Source organism: Manis pentadactyla, chromosome 4, assembly GCF_030020395.1.
Source record: "Manis pentadactyla isolate mManPen7 chromosome 4, mManPen7.hap1, whole genome shotgun sequence".
Classification (NCBI taxonomy): domain Eukaryota; kingdom Metazoa; phylum Chordata; class Mammalia; order Pholidota; family Manidae; genus Manis; species Manis pentadactyla.
The window spans coordinates 101,107,407-101,122,464 of NC_080022.1; the positions used below are offsets into that span (position 1 = coordinate 101,107,407).

At 48.0% G+C, this 15,058-nt stretch overlaps 1 protein-coding gene across 1 annotated transcript; it reads right to left on the bottom strand.

The window, feature by feature from the left end:
* Positions 1 to 459: 459 nt before the first annotated feature.
* On the bottom strand, positions 460 to 15,013 carry SYPL2 (synaptophysin like 2). Its single transcript, XM_036916676.2, has 6 exons — positions 14,236 to 15,013; positions 13,996 to 14,070; positions 6,925 to 7,049; positions 5,653 to 5,854; positions 4,525 to 4,716; positions 460 to 3,205 (listed from the first exon to the last, which is right to left on the bottom strand). The coding sequence occupies exons 1-6, from the start codon at positions 14,287 to 14,289 to the stop codon at positions 3,047 to 3,049; spliced, it is 807 nt and encodes a 268-aa protein (XP_036772571.2). The 5' UTR covers positions 14,290 to 15,013; the 3' UTR covers positions 460 to 3,046.
* Positions 15,014 to 15,058: the final 45 nt, after the last annotated feature.

The window sequence follows — 15,058 nt, forward strand, 5'->3', positions numbered from 1 at the left end:
AAAATTGAGTTTAATATTGTGCCCAAGTGTATTTTTCTAGGGAATATAAATGTAGTGTGTGACTCTGTCAGAAGGAGATTAGAGGTGCAAGTTTGTTCAGCAAGAACCTTTATGATTAAAGGGACAAAGTGTATGGCCCTCAACTCCTAACAGGAAGTTTCTCTGGGTCACAGATGATAGGAGAGCAAATGGAAACAGCATTGTGGAAGCCACCATTTCTCACTTTTGAGTTTGAGCGACACTGAGTCTCAGTTACTTTGGACTGACTAATTGGTGCCACAAAAAGAGATGTCACCAGATTGGGGTCTGAGACGAACAATTTCTCAGCCTGCAAACTCTATTACTTGGGGTGCAGAGTGGAGGGGAGTGAAATGATGTTTTGCTAATATTTGTCTGAGAACTTAAAGGGGAGGAAGAGGAAAAAAGCCCCAGGAGGGTTCTAGTCTTGGCTCCTTCATGGCAAATGTTCAAAGCACTGTTTATTCAAATGTGTAATAACAAGCACCAGAAAACAACATGCAACATACTCCCACCCCTGATCTGCAATCCCAGAAGGAGATCTATGACCAAGGCTGTGGAGGGAACTCAGGTTCAGGAAAGGTCCTAGGTGGACACCCTGGCAGGGTCACAGTTTACTAGGGCAAAGGACAAGTGCCAAGCCTGTTAGCCTCCTGCAGCAGATGGAGAAACCAGACATGTTCTCCTACCTCAGGCCCCACTAGGCAAAACAGTGATGCCAGCCCTGTTTGGAGGGGAATTGAGTCTTAAGAGGATAGCCCAGCCTCTGGAGGTAATGAGGTAAAAGCAGCCTTTTCTCTTAGGGTGGCCATGGAGAAAGAGGCCATAGCCAAAATGAAGACTCTTCTGGCTGAGAACAAGCCAGCCTCTTGAGGAGAAGCAAGAGCCTTCTCTGCTGTAGGGAGAAGTCTGGGCTAGAAGTCCTTGGCAGGACAGCATACCCACCCCCCTTTCCCTACCTGAAGGACCAGTTGCTAACTTCAGCCCACAAATGAGAACACTTTATCCATCACATTTCAAATAAATTATAAATACGTACACAGAATCCAAAGTTCCAGTAAAAGCTGCTCACAGACCCTCACAGGGGCCAGTTTGAAGAAAAATGAAGGTCACCCCTTTGTTTTCTGTGTCTCTGGAGCTGTAGGCAAAACTGTCCCCCCTTGTCCTAGAGCAACCATGGGGACAGCTCTGGACAGACAGAGGTTCAGACTTAGAAATACCCTCATCCCCATCCCCTCTTCCCTCCTCAAATCCTTTTCCCAAAATCTTGAAAATAACAAAACAAAACAAAAAACCTAATTCTTTCACTGAAGGACTCTGGAGCATTTGAGGATATAAATCTCACATTCCACCATCAAGTGGGGAAACTGACCCAAAGAAGAAAGGATTGGCTCGAAGTCAAAAGTCTGACTCCTGGGGACCCCAGTAATACACACGTTACTATGGATTGTGTTTAGGGAGGTGAGGAGGTTTGAGGGGTTGACTCAGTCATGAGGAGAGATTGGCATCAGGCACATTCACCTTTGGGGTGATAAATGGGCTAATTGGCACTGAACTGGAAAATGGCTGGACTCTTCCTTCTTCATCCTTCCCTGGGCAGCCCTATGGGTAGGGCAAACCGAAGGGTTTTGAACTGGGTATCAGATGGATGGCCCTGACCCAGTCAGCCCTGACTCTTGGGCCCTGGGATCCAGAGAGGGACTGAAGGAGGTATCAGGAAGAGGAGACACACCAAAGACAAATAGGGAACTCGGTCCCGAAATGAAGAAGCACCAAAGTATCACCCTGCCCTGGACTAAGAGGGATAAAGCCTGGGAGAAATGAGGAAGCAGGAGAGGGATGGAGAGCAAAGGGAGAAGGCATGTCCTTTTGTAAAGGTGAGAAGGGAAAGTATGAAAGTGGGGTGGGCCAGGGTGGGCTGGGAACAAGCGGATTGAGGAGGAAATGGGCCCATCCATCCATGTCCTGGGGCTCTGGGGCAACTTAGCCTCATGATGGTTCTTTGGGCTTTTCCAAGCCCCTATATGGCCCCACAGGAATGAAAGGAAGGCCCAGGCAGACTTCAAAAAGGATCTTGAATGCCTCAGACCCAGAGGCTGGGGAACAGAGATAGACAGAGAGGTTGGAGGCAGAGAGGGCTGAAATGGAGATGCTCCTAGAACCCTCATCTTGTATCCCAAGTGTGAGACGAAGCCCAAGGAGGATAGGAAGGAAGGTAAGGAGTTCTAGGGCAAGTGTGAGTTTAGGGTGTTGGTGCAAAGTGCCCAGCCTGGAGAGGTGGGAGGACTGAGAGAATAGAAAGAACTGATGTCCAGTAAGGTTCCTGGCTTTAGTTTCTTGAAGTTACAACTTCAGTTTCTTGAAGTTGCAATTTATTTGCTCTCCACTGAGTCTAGGCCTCATCAGGATCCTTTGAAAGGCTGTTTTCTAGGCTAGTTGGCCTCCTGGGTTCCCACATGGTGGGCTCTGCGGGCAAGCAGAGGCCAGAGCAGAGGGTGGGAGGCATGCTGAGCTCAGGCTAACTGGACATCAGGGCAGACACAGGACCTAGATGACAGCCATTGAAGAGGGGTCACTAAACCACTGGTGGGCCCTCCATGCAAGAGATCAGGAAGAAGGCTGCCAGCCGATAACCCCTCCCCCCACTTTTATTGAAGCTGGACAGGTGGATAGAATTGGCTGCTAGGAACCAGTCTCAGGACTCTGGTCTCCTGCCTCCAACCCTCACGTGCAGCCAAGCTGGTTCTCACGGGCTGTAAGAACCCAAGTAAGATGCCAGGGTCCCAGCAGTAGATAAGAAGCATCAAGCTCCTGCCATCTGGGGCTCCAGCAAGTGGAGGGATAGGAAGCCACTGGGAGGGCTGCCCAGGTGTCCAACAGCTGATGCCTACCCATCCATTGATGTCTCAGAGCTCAAAGCTCAGAATGATGGGAGAGGGAGTTGGAGGAAGAATAAAAGGGAGGTCCTGGAAGCCAGAGGTGTTGAAGAGGTGCTGTCCTGTTCAGGGAGTAGCCAGGTGGGGACTGCTTACTGCTTCTCCACTGCTCCCTGCTCAGCTGCGCTCTCCTGGCTGGGGCCCTGGCCCTGGTCCTGGTCCAGGCCCTGGGCCTGCCCATGCCATGGAGTCTCCTTGAACACAAACCAACAGTTCCCGGCCCACAGGAAGAAGTTGATAAAGCCGAAGATCTGCAAAGACATCAGGGGAATTGGTGAGAATAATAAGGGTGCACTGTGGGAACAGGAAGGGGATGTACCTGTGTTGGGGGAAGATAAATAGATGGCTAGAAAGACTTTATAAAGAGAACTGGATACACAGGCAGGGTTTGGCCATCACCCACTAACGATCCTCTGGTGACAAAGTGTCTAACTCTGTCCACGGCATGCATGCAAGTTATAACTTGGTCACTAGGAGAATCCAGCCCCTGTAGTGGAGAATCATGCAAAGCCCAGCAAGGAGCCAGGGCCCTGGTGATGCTTCCCATAGCATACATAGGCCCATTCCGGTGCCTTCTGCAGGGTAAGTGTGGCCAGGGCTGTCCAAGGTGCTTCTTTCCCAGGGTCAGGGCTAGATTCAAATATTTATTCACAGTATTAAAAAACCTATCAGCAGGAAGTATCTAGGAGGAAGTGTACTGAAATCACAATTAACTTTGAAATGCACTCAAAGTAAGATGGATTGATGGACAGGGAGAGGTGGATAGGGATGTGATAAAAGAAGTCTAGTAAAATGCTAATGGTACAGTTCACATGATGAGTATGTGGGTGTTCATTGTAAAATTATTTCAGCTTTCAAAGAGAATACTTTGCTGTATTTGTGAAAAATTTTACAGTAAAATGTTGGGGGGTAAAACCTATTAGTAGGGTCCCAGCTATGTCTAATAGGCTCATGGGTGTGCCAGCCATTAAACCCTTCAGTTGCTGGGCCTTGGGGAGGTCCAGGCCATTTTCAGGGCAGAGCTGAGGTAGCTGAGATGATAGGGAACATTTGAAAAGCTCAAGGCCTCAGCTATTTACCAAATGATACGGAAATATTTCCATATTCTAACAACTGAGATGGCCAAACATGGGCATACCAGCTGGACCCACCACTGTCCAAAGCCCCTTTCCGGTGTGGAGGCCTGAGTGACAGTGAGACCTTTCTTCCCCACTCCGCATCTGTGTGCAGCCTTGAGCCCAGCCACAGCCCTGTGCTGCCCCTTCCTGAGCTCACACGTGGACACGTACAAACTGTAAAGAGGCAGGAGGAGTGGGAGGCAGTCACAGAGACTATGCTTGGAGGTGGGAAGAGGGCAAAGCAGATCACTAAAGAAGGAAGGAACAGGAGGCCTAGTGGCTCTCAGGTTCTCCCCATCCCAAAATGTCTTCTCAGGGTCAGCCAGAGGCCAGCAGCCAAAATTAGGTGCAGGGGACACCATCTGTGGGGACTCCCTCTCTGTTCCTCTCAGAACCTGGGAGCTGGTATAGCACTGCCTCCTCCAAACCCTTTCAGTGGCCACAGGTCTTACCACGGAGATGTTAGCCAGTCCCATGGAGGGTGTGGCCCCGGCACTGCACACTGCTTCCTCTCCATGGCACACAGACATAGCTGCAGTCAGGCTGGATGGCCGTGTGGCCCCCTTGATGTCAGTCAGGCCCTTGCCCCAGGCAGCTGCAGCCACCAGCCAGAAAAAGGTGAAGGAAACAGTCACACAAAAGTCCTGGGAGAAGCAGAGGGACAGGAAATACACTCAGAAAGGCCCCCACAATTGCCCACTTCTTTTCTTTTTGCCGTATGGCACTGGGATTCTGGGGTCTCAGGACAGCTGCCTCTTCCCAGCCTACCCAACACCTAGAGCCTCAGAGAGCCCAGATGGTCCTGAGGAACCTGCTCACTGCCACCAAAGGAATCCTGCTAGCCCATGCCTTCAAGCAACAATGTGCCAAGGCATCTGATGGTCAGTGTCACCCCAAAACCTAAGTGGCATGAACTCCCCACTTTTCCTTCACAACCTTTCCTTTGATCACCATTGCTTGGTGACAACTGATGGCTGAGTGAGGGCAGACTGCAGGAAACAATGGAATCCCCTAAGGTACCCCTTCCACCTTGCATGCCTGCACTAGGGTAAGAGTAAAGGGGGAATAATATTAATAATAGCTAACACTTATTGAGGCTAACTAAAGTCCAGATGTTTTACATCATTTTCATTTATCTCTCCAAAACACTCTGAGATAGGTATTATTTTATCCCCATTTTATAGCTGAGGAAGCTAAGGTTTATAGAGGATAAGTGAGTTGTCCAAGAGTACACAACTAGTAAGGGGCAGTGGTGGGATTTAAATCCAGGCAGTCTGGCTCCAGAACATGCTTCTCGATGCTACCATGCCTCCCATGAGTGGAGCAAGCGACAGGAGGTTGGCAGAGGCAGGTTCTGAGATGTGGGCCTTCCACGGGCCTGAGGATCAATGGGAGCCACAGCACATGAAAGGACTGACAGCAAAGAGCCGGCAGGAAGATTCAGGGGAGTTCCACATATGAGTGTCAGGGGTCCAGGAAAAAGCCCCCATGTTTGTCCTCCCCTCCAGCTCTGACCTTAGCCCCAGAATGTATATGTCCTCAGTTTCCCCAGGCATCCCCTCTGGCCTGTGCCCACTCACCACCAGCGGGAAGCGCCTGTTCTCTGTGTAAAGGTTGTGGAAGCGCAGGTAAAGGACTAGCGCAGCCATGGCATAGAAGAAGGAAAAGATGCCCAGGGTCACAAAGAACTCGGCAGGGGCAGAGAAGTCCCCCATGAGGTGCATGGTCTTGGAGGTGGAGTCATCATCGCAGAGGGGCATCTCATACTGGACCCGGTTCAACCTGCAGGAGGCAGAGGAAGCCATTCTGAGCTGGGGCAGTCCTTTCCCTGGGAAGTAATCCTGTGCTAGCTCTCACCCTGAAACTCTGACAGAGTCAAGAAAGTAGCATGTGGGAAGGAACATTTTCTGCAGAGAACCTTGCCATCAAGACAGGAACTTCCCTGGAATTCTGGTCAGACCCTGCCCCCAACTCAGCTGCCCCCCCAACACTCATCCACCTTGCCCAGATATGGTGACCATGTATTTCCAAGTATCTTCAGGGCCCCTTAGGTCACACCTACAATATATATATATAGTCCATCTATTTCTGGTAGCCAAACCACCAGGGAGATCAGGTTCATTTTGCCCAGGGAAAGCACAGGCCCACAAGTGGCCAAGTTAGGGCTGGAGTTGCCCATTCTCAGGCCTTACTTAGGCCCCCTAATGAGTCTATACTGGATAAAATAAAGAGAGAAAAACAAACACCCTGTTGTATACAAGAAACAGTTAATCTAACTGGGCTGGTGGTACTAGAAATTTCTGAAAAGGTAAGCCCCATCCTCATTCTCCTCTACACACTTGGGATCCCCTTTCCCTAAGCTCCCAAATAGCCAGGAAAGAGTATTCTCTCTCATCTCCTGGTCAAGGTGCACTTCCTTGTATTCCAGTGGTACCAGGTAAGCACCCCACATCAACTCTCTAGGATCTTAGTTCTAATAAGAATCTTCCTTACCTTCAAGGCTGGGAGGAGGCTGCTGAGGGTCAGAGAAACTGCCTAACTTACCCAGACTCCTATAAGGCCCCATCCCAAACTGCATGAGTTCTTTCTGTAGGAAGTGTTGTTACCTGCTGTTGGTTATTATGGACTAGAACATTATTATAACAATGATCTGAGTTTCCGTTAATATTTTTCTCTGGATGTTGTGTCTGAAATTCCTAAAGGGAAGGAGGGACCCAAGTCTTACAATTCTATTTGAATCTGGAGTGGAACACAACACAAGATCTTTAGGTTTCTGGAGGAAGAAGAGACTCAGCAGGTCATGCCCGTTCAGTGAGAGAGGCTCTGTGGGCTTAGAAGCAATTCCTGCTCACCTGAAGGGATAGCCGAATGAAACAATGATGGAGCTCACATCCTTGGCTTCGTTGTTGCAGCGAACTGTTGCTCCTGTCTCCCCGCTGTAGGAGCCGCAGGACCCGAAGGCGAAAATAGCAAAGAGCTGAGGGAGAGTGAAGCTCCATTGAGAGTCAGAAGACCTCAACTGGCCATGGTATATCCCTTCAGGACCACCCTACTCTCAGCAGCTGTAGATATGGGGGTGGGGGGAGGCAGAATTCCCTTTAACCAAGTGCCTAGCAGGGACCTATGGCTTCCACTGTCTTCCAGCCTCAGGGTGCTATGTTCACTGCACAGAGGGCTGAGCCACATTGCTGAACGAATGAGGTTGACTTTGAGTGGTGTCTGGGAGGGAGATGAAGAGACAGGTTTCCTGGTCTCCCCATTGGATATGACATTGGGGAACAAAGGTACCCTCCCTAGAGGATGACTAACACAAAGCAGCTTAGTCTTCTAGAAACTTCTAGCTCAAAGCTGGACTTGAATTTCCTCCCCAAGGGAGAGGAATTTTCCCTAGAGAACCTCAAAACAGATTCCCTTTTGCCAACCTAGATCAGGCACGCATGGAATTCTTTTTATTTCTCCTTTGAGCCATCATCAAATATTATCATTACTTTGTTGCTAACTTCCAGTGGCTTCCTGCTTCAGTGGAGGTCTGGCTGGAGGGGACAAATGCCAAGCCTTCAGAGGAGCCAAGGCACCAGGGGCCATGCTGCTGTCCCATGGTACTGCCACCCTAACTCCTCTTGCCCCCAAAGCACCTTTCCCTTCAGCAACAGTGCTGGCTGGGGTGATGCTGACGGTCCTGGCTCAAGCCCAGAGAAAAGGATACTCCACTTGCCTTATCAGCCTCTGCTATTTCCCCAGTGGTGTTTCCCTTTGTGATCTGTTGATTTCTCAGTGTTAAGGACCAGACACGTTTCAGATCACTTGAATTGTTTTCCTCTCTACCTATCATCACATTTTACTAAACTTCCTGTGTTGAGTGAAATGAAATTCTCCCATCCTATGAATTTTGAATTTCTTCCTGGGGAAACACACTTTGGTTAGAAAAGTAGGTGAGAAATTGGATTTTCTTATCCTCCCACATCATTCGTTCAGGACCTGTTTCCTGTGCGCTCACCCTTGGCTTGTACATGATGTAATCATTCTTATTAAGCAGTGAGCTTATTCTGTTAATTGTTCATTTTCTGTGTTTCTCTGTGACTAGGTGTCTTGAACATTAAGCACCTAGGAGATAGTTAATCTACATCCTACACCTGCATCCATAGTTTAGAATAGAGTTGTGTGCACATTATTTTGCTAATGCCTGATGGTGTAATGGCGAGAAAAGGGACTTGTATTAGAAGTTTAGAAAACTGGGTCCTAGTCCTGGCTCTGTCTCTAGTTAGCTGAATGACCTCTAATAATTGGCTCTGCTCCCTGAGTCTCAGTTTCCTTGTCTTTTAAAAGAGGGGTTTGGAGCAGGAGACAGGAGGCCTTTTCCAGCTCTGTAAATCCCTCACTCTCTGAGGGTGACGCTCTCCGTGTGCTTTTGGCTGGGCTTGCCCGCAGCTGTGCACTGCCCGTGTGGTGTCCGGTGCCACTGCCCTGCCTTGCATCGCCTGGCCTGGCAGATCTTACCCAGGCTGGAGTTGTTGAACCCCCACTAAAGGTCATAATGGGCACTTCTCTGTTTCCAGGAGGTTTAGTTCAGACGAGTGGGAATTATCTCCATTTTTAAACACATCCAGAAAGAAAATACTGTAACTTCTCTCCAATGTCTGAATAACCTCATCATCCAACTTAAATTACAGAGGCTGCAGTAGAGCCCTGGTTGCTAATCTTACAGGTCTGGAGAGAAGTGGCCCAAAGCCTCTGCATCATTACTCTTTACACACTCCAAGTTGCCTCACTGGTGTAGCATTGGAACTTCTCTAGCTCTTCCTTATAGGAATTCTCTGATCTTTGGGCAGATCTGTGATTGTCTGACTCCTCTTGGAAGTTTCTTTATTCTTCTCAGCTTCTGGTGCCCAGAACTAGACACAGTTAGGGTGTCATATTCTAGGAATGGCAGTACAGTTGGATATATATTTTTACCCGTTGGCAGTTGGTGAGTGAATGGCTTTATAGAGGTTCCCTAAGAAAATATGTATTCCTAACGTTAGGCAGTGAATGGTCAGTTATGAAGCCTTCTCTTCACCAACGCTCTCCTGACAGGCACTTCTGAACATCTACAGAAAGATGACATTTATTGAGCATCTGAGTTGCAGGCACTATTGTTTAGTAATGAATAAAAGATAAAAAAATCTCTGTCCTCATGGACCTAACACTCTCGAGCTGCAGTATCCTCACTGGTAGCCAAGAGCTAAGTGTAGCTATTTACATTTAAATTAATTAAAATTAAATAAAGTTAAATATTTAGTTGTTTAGTCATACTAGCCACATTTCAAGTGCACATTTCAGTCACATTTCATAGCCACAGGTGACTAGCAGGTACCTATGGGCAACACAGAGTACAGAACTTTTCCATCATTGCCAAAAGGTCTGCTATGTCTAGGTGATAGCTTTGAGGTCCCAAACTGGCTCTATGATTTTTCTATGATGCTCTATGATCTATGATTCCTCAGAGGGTGAAACATACTCATAATAGCTTTAGTATTAACTATATTCTGTTCTGATCTTTTGAAAGTCAGGAATCACTAAACACCTTATATAACTACTAACCAGAATATACAATTAAACTGAACATCATACAGTCATATGGTGCCAGAAAACAGGCAGTTTGATATATAAATGGATGAAGGGGAAAATCAAGGGGGAATCTCAAAGATTCACAGGACAGGAGAATAAAAAGAATCTGAGATTATCAAGCCCAGTCTCATTTGACAGAGGCAGAAACTGAAGTCCCAAAAAATTAAGTGCCTTTCCTAAGGTCACATTTAACCAATGTGAGAGCCAGGTTTAGAATTCATATCCCCTAATTACCTGTCCAGTGCTCTTTCTACTTCATTCATCCACTAATCAACAGTTATTGAGCATCAACTATGTGCCAGGTGCTAGAGACACAAAGATGAATAAGACTCAGTGCCTCAAGAATTTACATCCAGAAAGGAGAGTGTCATGCTCAAACAAACAAACAAAATAAAAATCTGCATCACAAAATTATTAGGGCTAAAAAAAGAGATCTCTACTATGTGCAGGAAGGGTTGTAAGAAGGGAGGGAGTAGCTCTGCATCTGGGATGGAGCAGCAGAGAAAAACACCCTCTTCCAGCCTCCACCTTTCTGCACCAGATTTGCTTTCTTCCCTAACTGCGCCAGGTGACAGAGCCATAGGGACAGGCAGGGAAAGCAGTGAAATTACCCCGGAAGTCATCAAGCATATGGTCATAAAGAACAGGAGCCAAGGAGAGATGGAGACCCTGAGACAAAGGGAGAATCTCTGGAGTTCAGGTGCCAACGAACCTTCTTCCTTTTAGATCTGCATTGCTGGGGACAGTGATGGTCCTACACTGCCCTCCACCAGTTCTGCCTCCTGTCTCTGCATCTCTTTTGGAAAGATATCAGAATAACCTTCCCAGTTTAAGGATGAGGCTCCTCTTTGCTGCTGATTAACTTCTTGGTGGTAATCCTTCGTCAGTCCTGGGAACACTAACATTCCCAGTCAGCGCAGGGCACAAGAAAGACAGGTTTTTCCCCAAAATCCTATTCCCACAATTATCTCATTGGTTTTGTGGACCCTGATGGCTTCTCTTGCATTCTTCACACTTAGTGAAATAGCTTATTTTCATTAGACGCCCCAGAGCCAAATAAGTGACTTTGGCACCTCAGAGGTGAATTATTGATCAGGGGCAAACTCAGCTAATGAAAATATGACTTATTATGGGAACAGTGACTAAGTAACCCAGAAGATTCTTTTGTACCTTACCCTCAGAGTGAGGATTTGGCAGTGACACTTGGATAATCTCACCAAAGGACAAGTCTAGCTGATATTCTGCACTAAGGGAAAGTTGAGGGGAAAGTAGAGGTTCAGGCTGAACTTACTGAATGTCTCTTGGACTGCCAGGCTCACCTTTGTCTTCCTGAATGCACGGATGCTTTACAGATATGACCTCCCGTAATCCTCCAGTGAGCCCATAAGACAGATCTCACCCTCATTTACAAAGAAGAGACCAAGGGCCACAAAGATTTTGTCACTTACCCTATGTTCCATGGCTAGGAAGCAGAGGAGATTGAATTTAAACCAAATCCAACCTCAAAGTCTGCCTTTTTCTTTTTTTAAAAAAACTAGTTCTCCAGAAGATTGGAGACTGACGAAAATTAGGCTTGGGGTGGATTAATGATTGTGCATTGAGCATTGACTCCCCTATACAGAATTTTATTGTCGTTAACAACCATTTGATCAATAAATATGAGAGATGCCCTCACAAAAAAAAAAAAAAAAAAGGACAGACTTCCAATGGTAAAATAAATAAGTAACCGGGATGTAATGTATAGCATAAGGAATATAGTCAAGATATTGTAACAGCTTGGTAGGGTGATAGCTGGAACCTAGAATTATGTATATAAATGTTTTACCACTGTGTTGTACACTTGAAACTAATGTAATGTAATACTGTGCATCAACTACCCTTCAATAAAAAATAATAATTAAAAAAAAAAAAAAACTAGTTCTCCAATAACTGGTCTATACCCATGTTATTTTGCTGGCTTAGTGTGGACTTAGCAAGACTCCAGAATTGGAATTGAGGTGAGATTAGGTAATTTCCAAATTTTCAAGACACTCTAAACCAAGCTCCTGACTAATAAAAGAATAACATTACTTTCTTCTCAAAGTAAAATCTTTGTTTTTTGGTAATAATGACAATAAAAGTTTTTGGTTATCACTACGATAACAGCAAGCTTTGTGCTTGCTTTCCTTTTCTAGGCAGGAGCATTTGATCTCCCCAAGCAGGAAATAAGTGAAAATAGCAAATGACATTTTCACTGTCATTTCTGATGCATTTACATTAGCTCATCTGCAGAAACCCAGAGCAAGCGAAACTCACCCCCTGAATTCAGACTAACAGGGTGGCAGTAAAAGCAAATCACGTCTACTTACCATGCTGCCCTTTGAATGAAAGCTGAGTTAAGAGTCTCAGGGCCCCTTGGATTTAGCATTATGAGAGAGAGGTGTAACCCCTCTCTCAGAAGTTGAGGGTCACACAGTCAAATGGGTCTTAACTCTTAGGGATCATTGCTGACCCTGGGAAGAGACTGGATCATTTCCCTAGGCGTCGTTTTGTGCAGCCTTTGTAGAAATATTATGGGTATTGGGGGTGGAGTAGATAGACAAGTTGAAGAAGCAAGCTTTTCAAAATCCCCCTATGGAGGATGATTCCATGGTCTTAATAACCTCACTGTTTCCCTCATCCCTTGACAGTCTTTCTCAAATTTCCCTTAGATCGATTTGTCCAGTTTAATGATAAAATGGTACTCTTACAGTTCAGGTTCTGCTCCTCCCGATCACTCACAGTGGCTCCCTGCTTCTGGATGTCAGTCACATGGAGCCTTAATATCATTCTTATACGGCCCTCTCTGGTACTCAAGTACGGGGTCCCAACAGGGAAGCAGGGGGAGGTGAAAGCTCAGTCAGCAGAAGGACCAACTTCTCTTGAAGCAGTCAGGAGAGTGGAAAGTCCCCACCAGGTCCCAGAATTTTGCACTTGAGAACTCCTCAGGCTGGCCTGTAGCCCCAGTTGGGGTCTCAGATATCCTAAGATAACCCCAAATGCACTATTGCCTCTGAATTGCAGATCTGATTATTCTCATCCAAACAATGATTTAGGAATTAGTGACACGTGCTCACTCCTGTCTCCAGTAAGTTAAAAGCCTTTTAGAACTCCATCCTCCTCAGTATTAATGGTAACATTCCCTAGCTGAATTGTGTGCCTAAAGCATATTAATTTATTCACACGCCATTTGGTGTGTGGATTGTCTACCTTAAATCTCTTCTGTGATAGTGCACTAAATGCTCTCAACAAGTCTTTAAGATTTGAAAGAGTGACTGCACCTGTTCACATTCCTAATTTATACCCAGGAGGCTTTGGGCACTGGGAAGGACAGAGAGCATACCAATGTCTCGAAGTGCCAGTAAGGCAATGAGATCGTATTTCCCCTAGACCATTACAGGGGAAACTGAGGCCCTGGGCAAGTGATTTTTTTTCAAGGTCACAGGTTAAGTCTAGTGAAGGTCAACATTTTAGCATGCCAACCTGTTTAAGGCAGAAGGAATTCTAGGGATGGTCCGATTAACATTTGACTAATGTTGGAAACTGAGCTCTAAAGAAGTGACTTGCCCAAGGTCACATAAACTGGAAAAGGCATGTGCAGATCTGGAACTCAGGGCCCCAGCTTCCCAGCTCAATGTTCTATCTTATTCTACATGCCACCTTTGACCACAATATGATTGTAGCCTCTAAATTTTTTTCTTGTATTTAATTCTAGAGCCATTAACTCCATTCATTCATTCATGCATGCATGCATTCATCCATTCCCTCACTCTGTTTACAGGAATCCAGATTACTCTAGTGACCTCAACAGGGCAACCAGTAGCGGGGACCCAGTCCCGAGTTCACTTCCAGGATCAGCCAGGTCCCGGTGGGTTTGGGGACAGGATGGTGTCCATCACCTTCTTCCTCTCCTCTGCCCTCTTTGGCTTTGCTGGTCCTCCTTGTCTTCCTCTCCACTATCGCCACCGAGGAGTGTTATGTGCAGGGTCAGAGTTCTGGAAAGGTTACACGCGGGTCCTCTAGACCGGGTGAAATGTGAGCGCCCTGGGCAAAGGCTTCTTGCACATAGAAGGACTGAATCCGGGACAGGGCATGTGTCGCTCTTCACCCGCCTGCCACCAAGTGCTAGCTAGAGAAGCAGCCCCAGCCCGCCCCTCCCCCGCCCACCTGTCGCTGCCCCCCGCCCTTCCGCCGCGGCTGGCCCAGCACCTCCCCACCCCCCACTCCGGCCACATTGCTTCGGGTCAGCGTCACAGTTCAGGCTCCCGAAATAGCCCGCTGGTTGGGCAGCGACTCACCCACTGGAGAACTTTGATGAAGCCCAGCGGCTCCTCCAGGCGCTGCCAGCGCAGCCCCACCAGCAGGCGGTCCACCTGCGGAGACAGAGGGGTCCAGGGATCAGGGCGGTGGAGGACCCTGGGAAAGCTGTGATCCCCTCCAACCACTCACACGCAGAAGAGGGGGCTGAATAAGGGTCCAGCCCCGCACCCAAGCAGGGAGGAGGCGGTGAGAAAGCCCCAGAGGCACGCGGGTAATACCTGCTGGCGCGGCGACTTGTCCGCGGTGCGACTCGAGCTCTCCGTCGAGGACATGCTGGCACGGCGGGGCCGGGGTGCTGCGAGGGGTCTCGGCTCCCTTGCGCGGAGGTTGCGGGGACTGCGGTGGGACTGGGGGCAGCTGACCCGCGGCAAGTGAAGCGAGCGGTGCCGGAGCGCGAGCGGCCGTCGGCGGCCCGGGATCCAGGCTGGCGGGGTGGGTCTTGGGGGCGCTGCTGTTCGCGCTGGCCGAAGCCGCCTCCGCGGCTCTGCCCTGCGGCTGCAGAAAGCCCCCGAGTCCGATTCAAACTTCTGTCAAACTCGGGAGCGAACTTGGCAGCGGAGTCACGTGGCGGGTGCTGGCGAGCCCTTCTCCCGCCCCCTTTGCTCCCATCTCTGCCCGCAGGACGCCTTAAAGGGACCTGCGGCCTCTGAGGACAGTTCGGCCGCGAGGGGGCTCAGGTTCTTCACTAGCCTCCAGGGCCAGTCCGAAGCGTGACACGACAGCCGCAGCAACCCACCGCCCCAGTCAGGAACTGGCCTGGCGCTCTGGGACTCACTGGTTCCTCGCTTATTTTTCCATCCTTTCCTGCATTTGGAGTCTCTCTGCGCGGTCCTTCTCTTCTTCCACATCGTAATACCCAGAATCTAAGGGGGTTTTATTACGGCATAAAGCAGTGCTGAAATAAGGTTCTAAACCTTAACGGTTAACTAACTGCTTGCTTCTAAAATCTTCAAGAACCTGTACAGACGAAAAGGGCAATGGGATATAAAATGCTCACTTTTTATTGTCCATTAAGCGTTGCTTTTAACAGCAACGGCACTC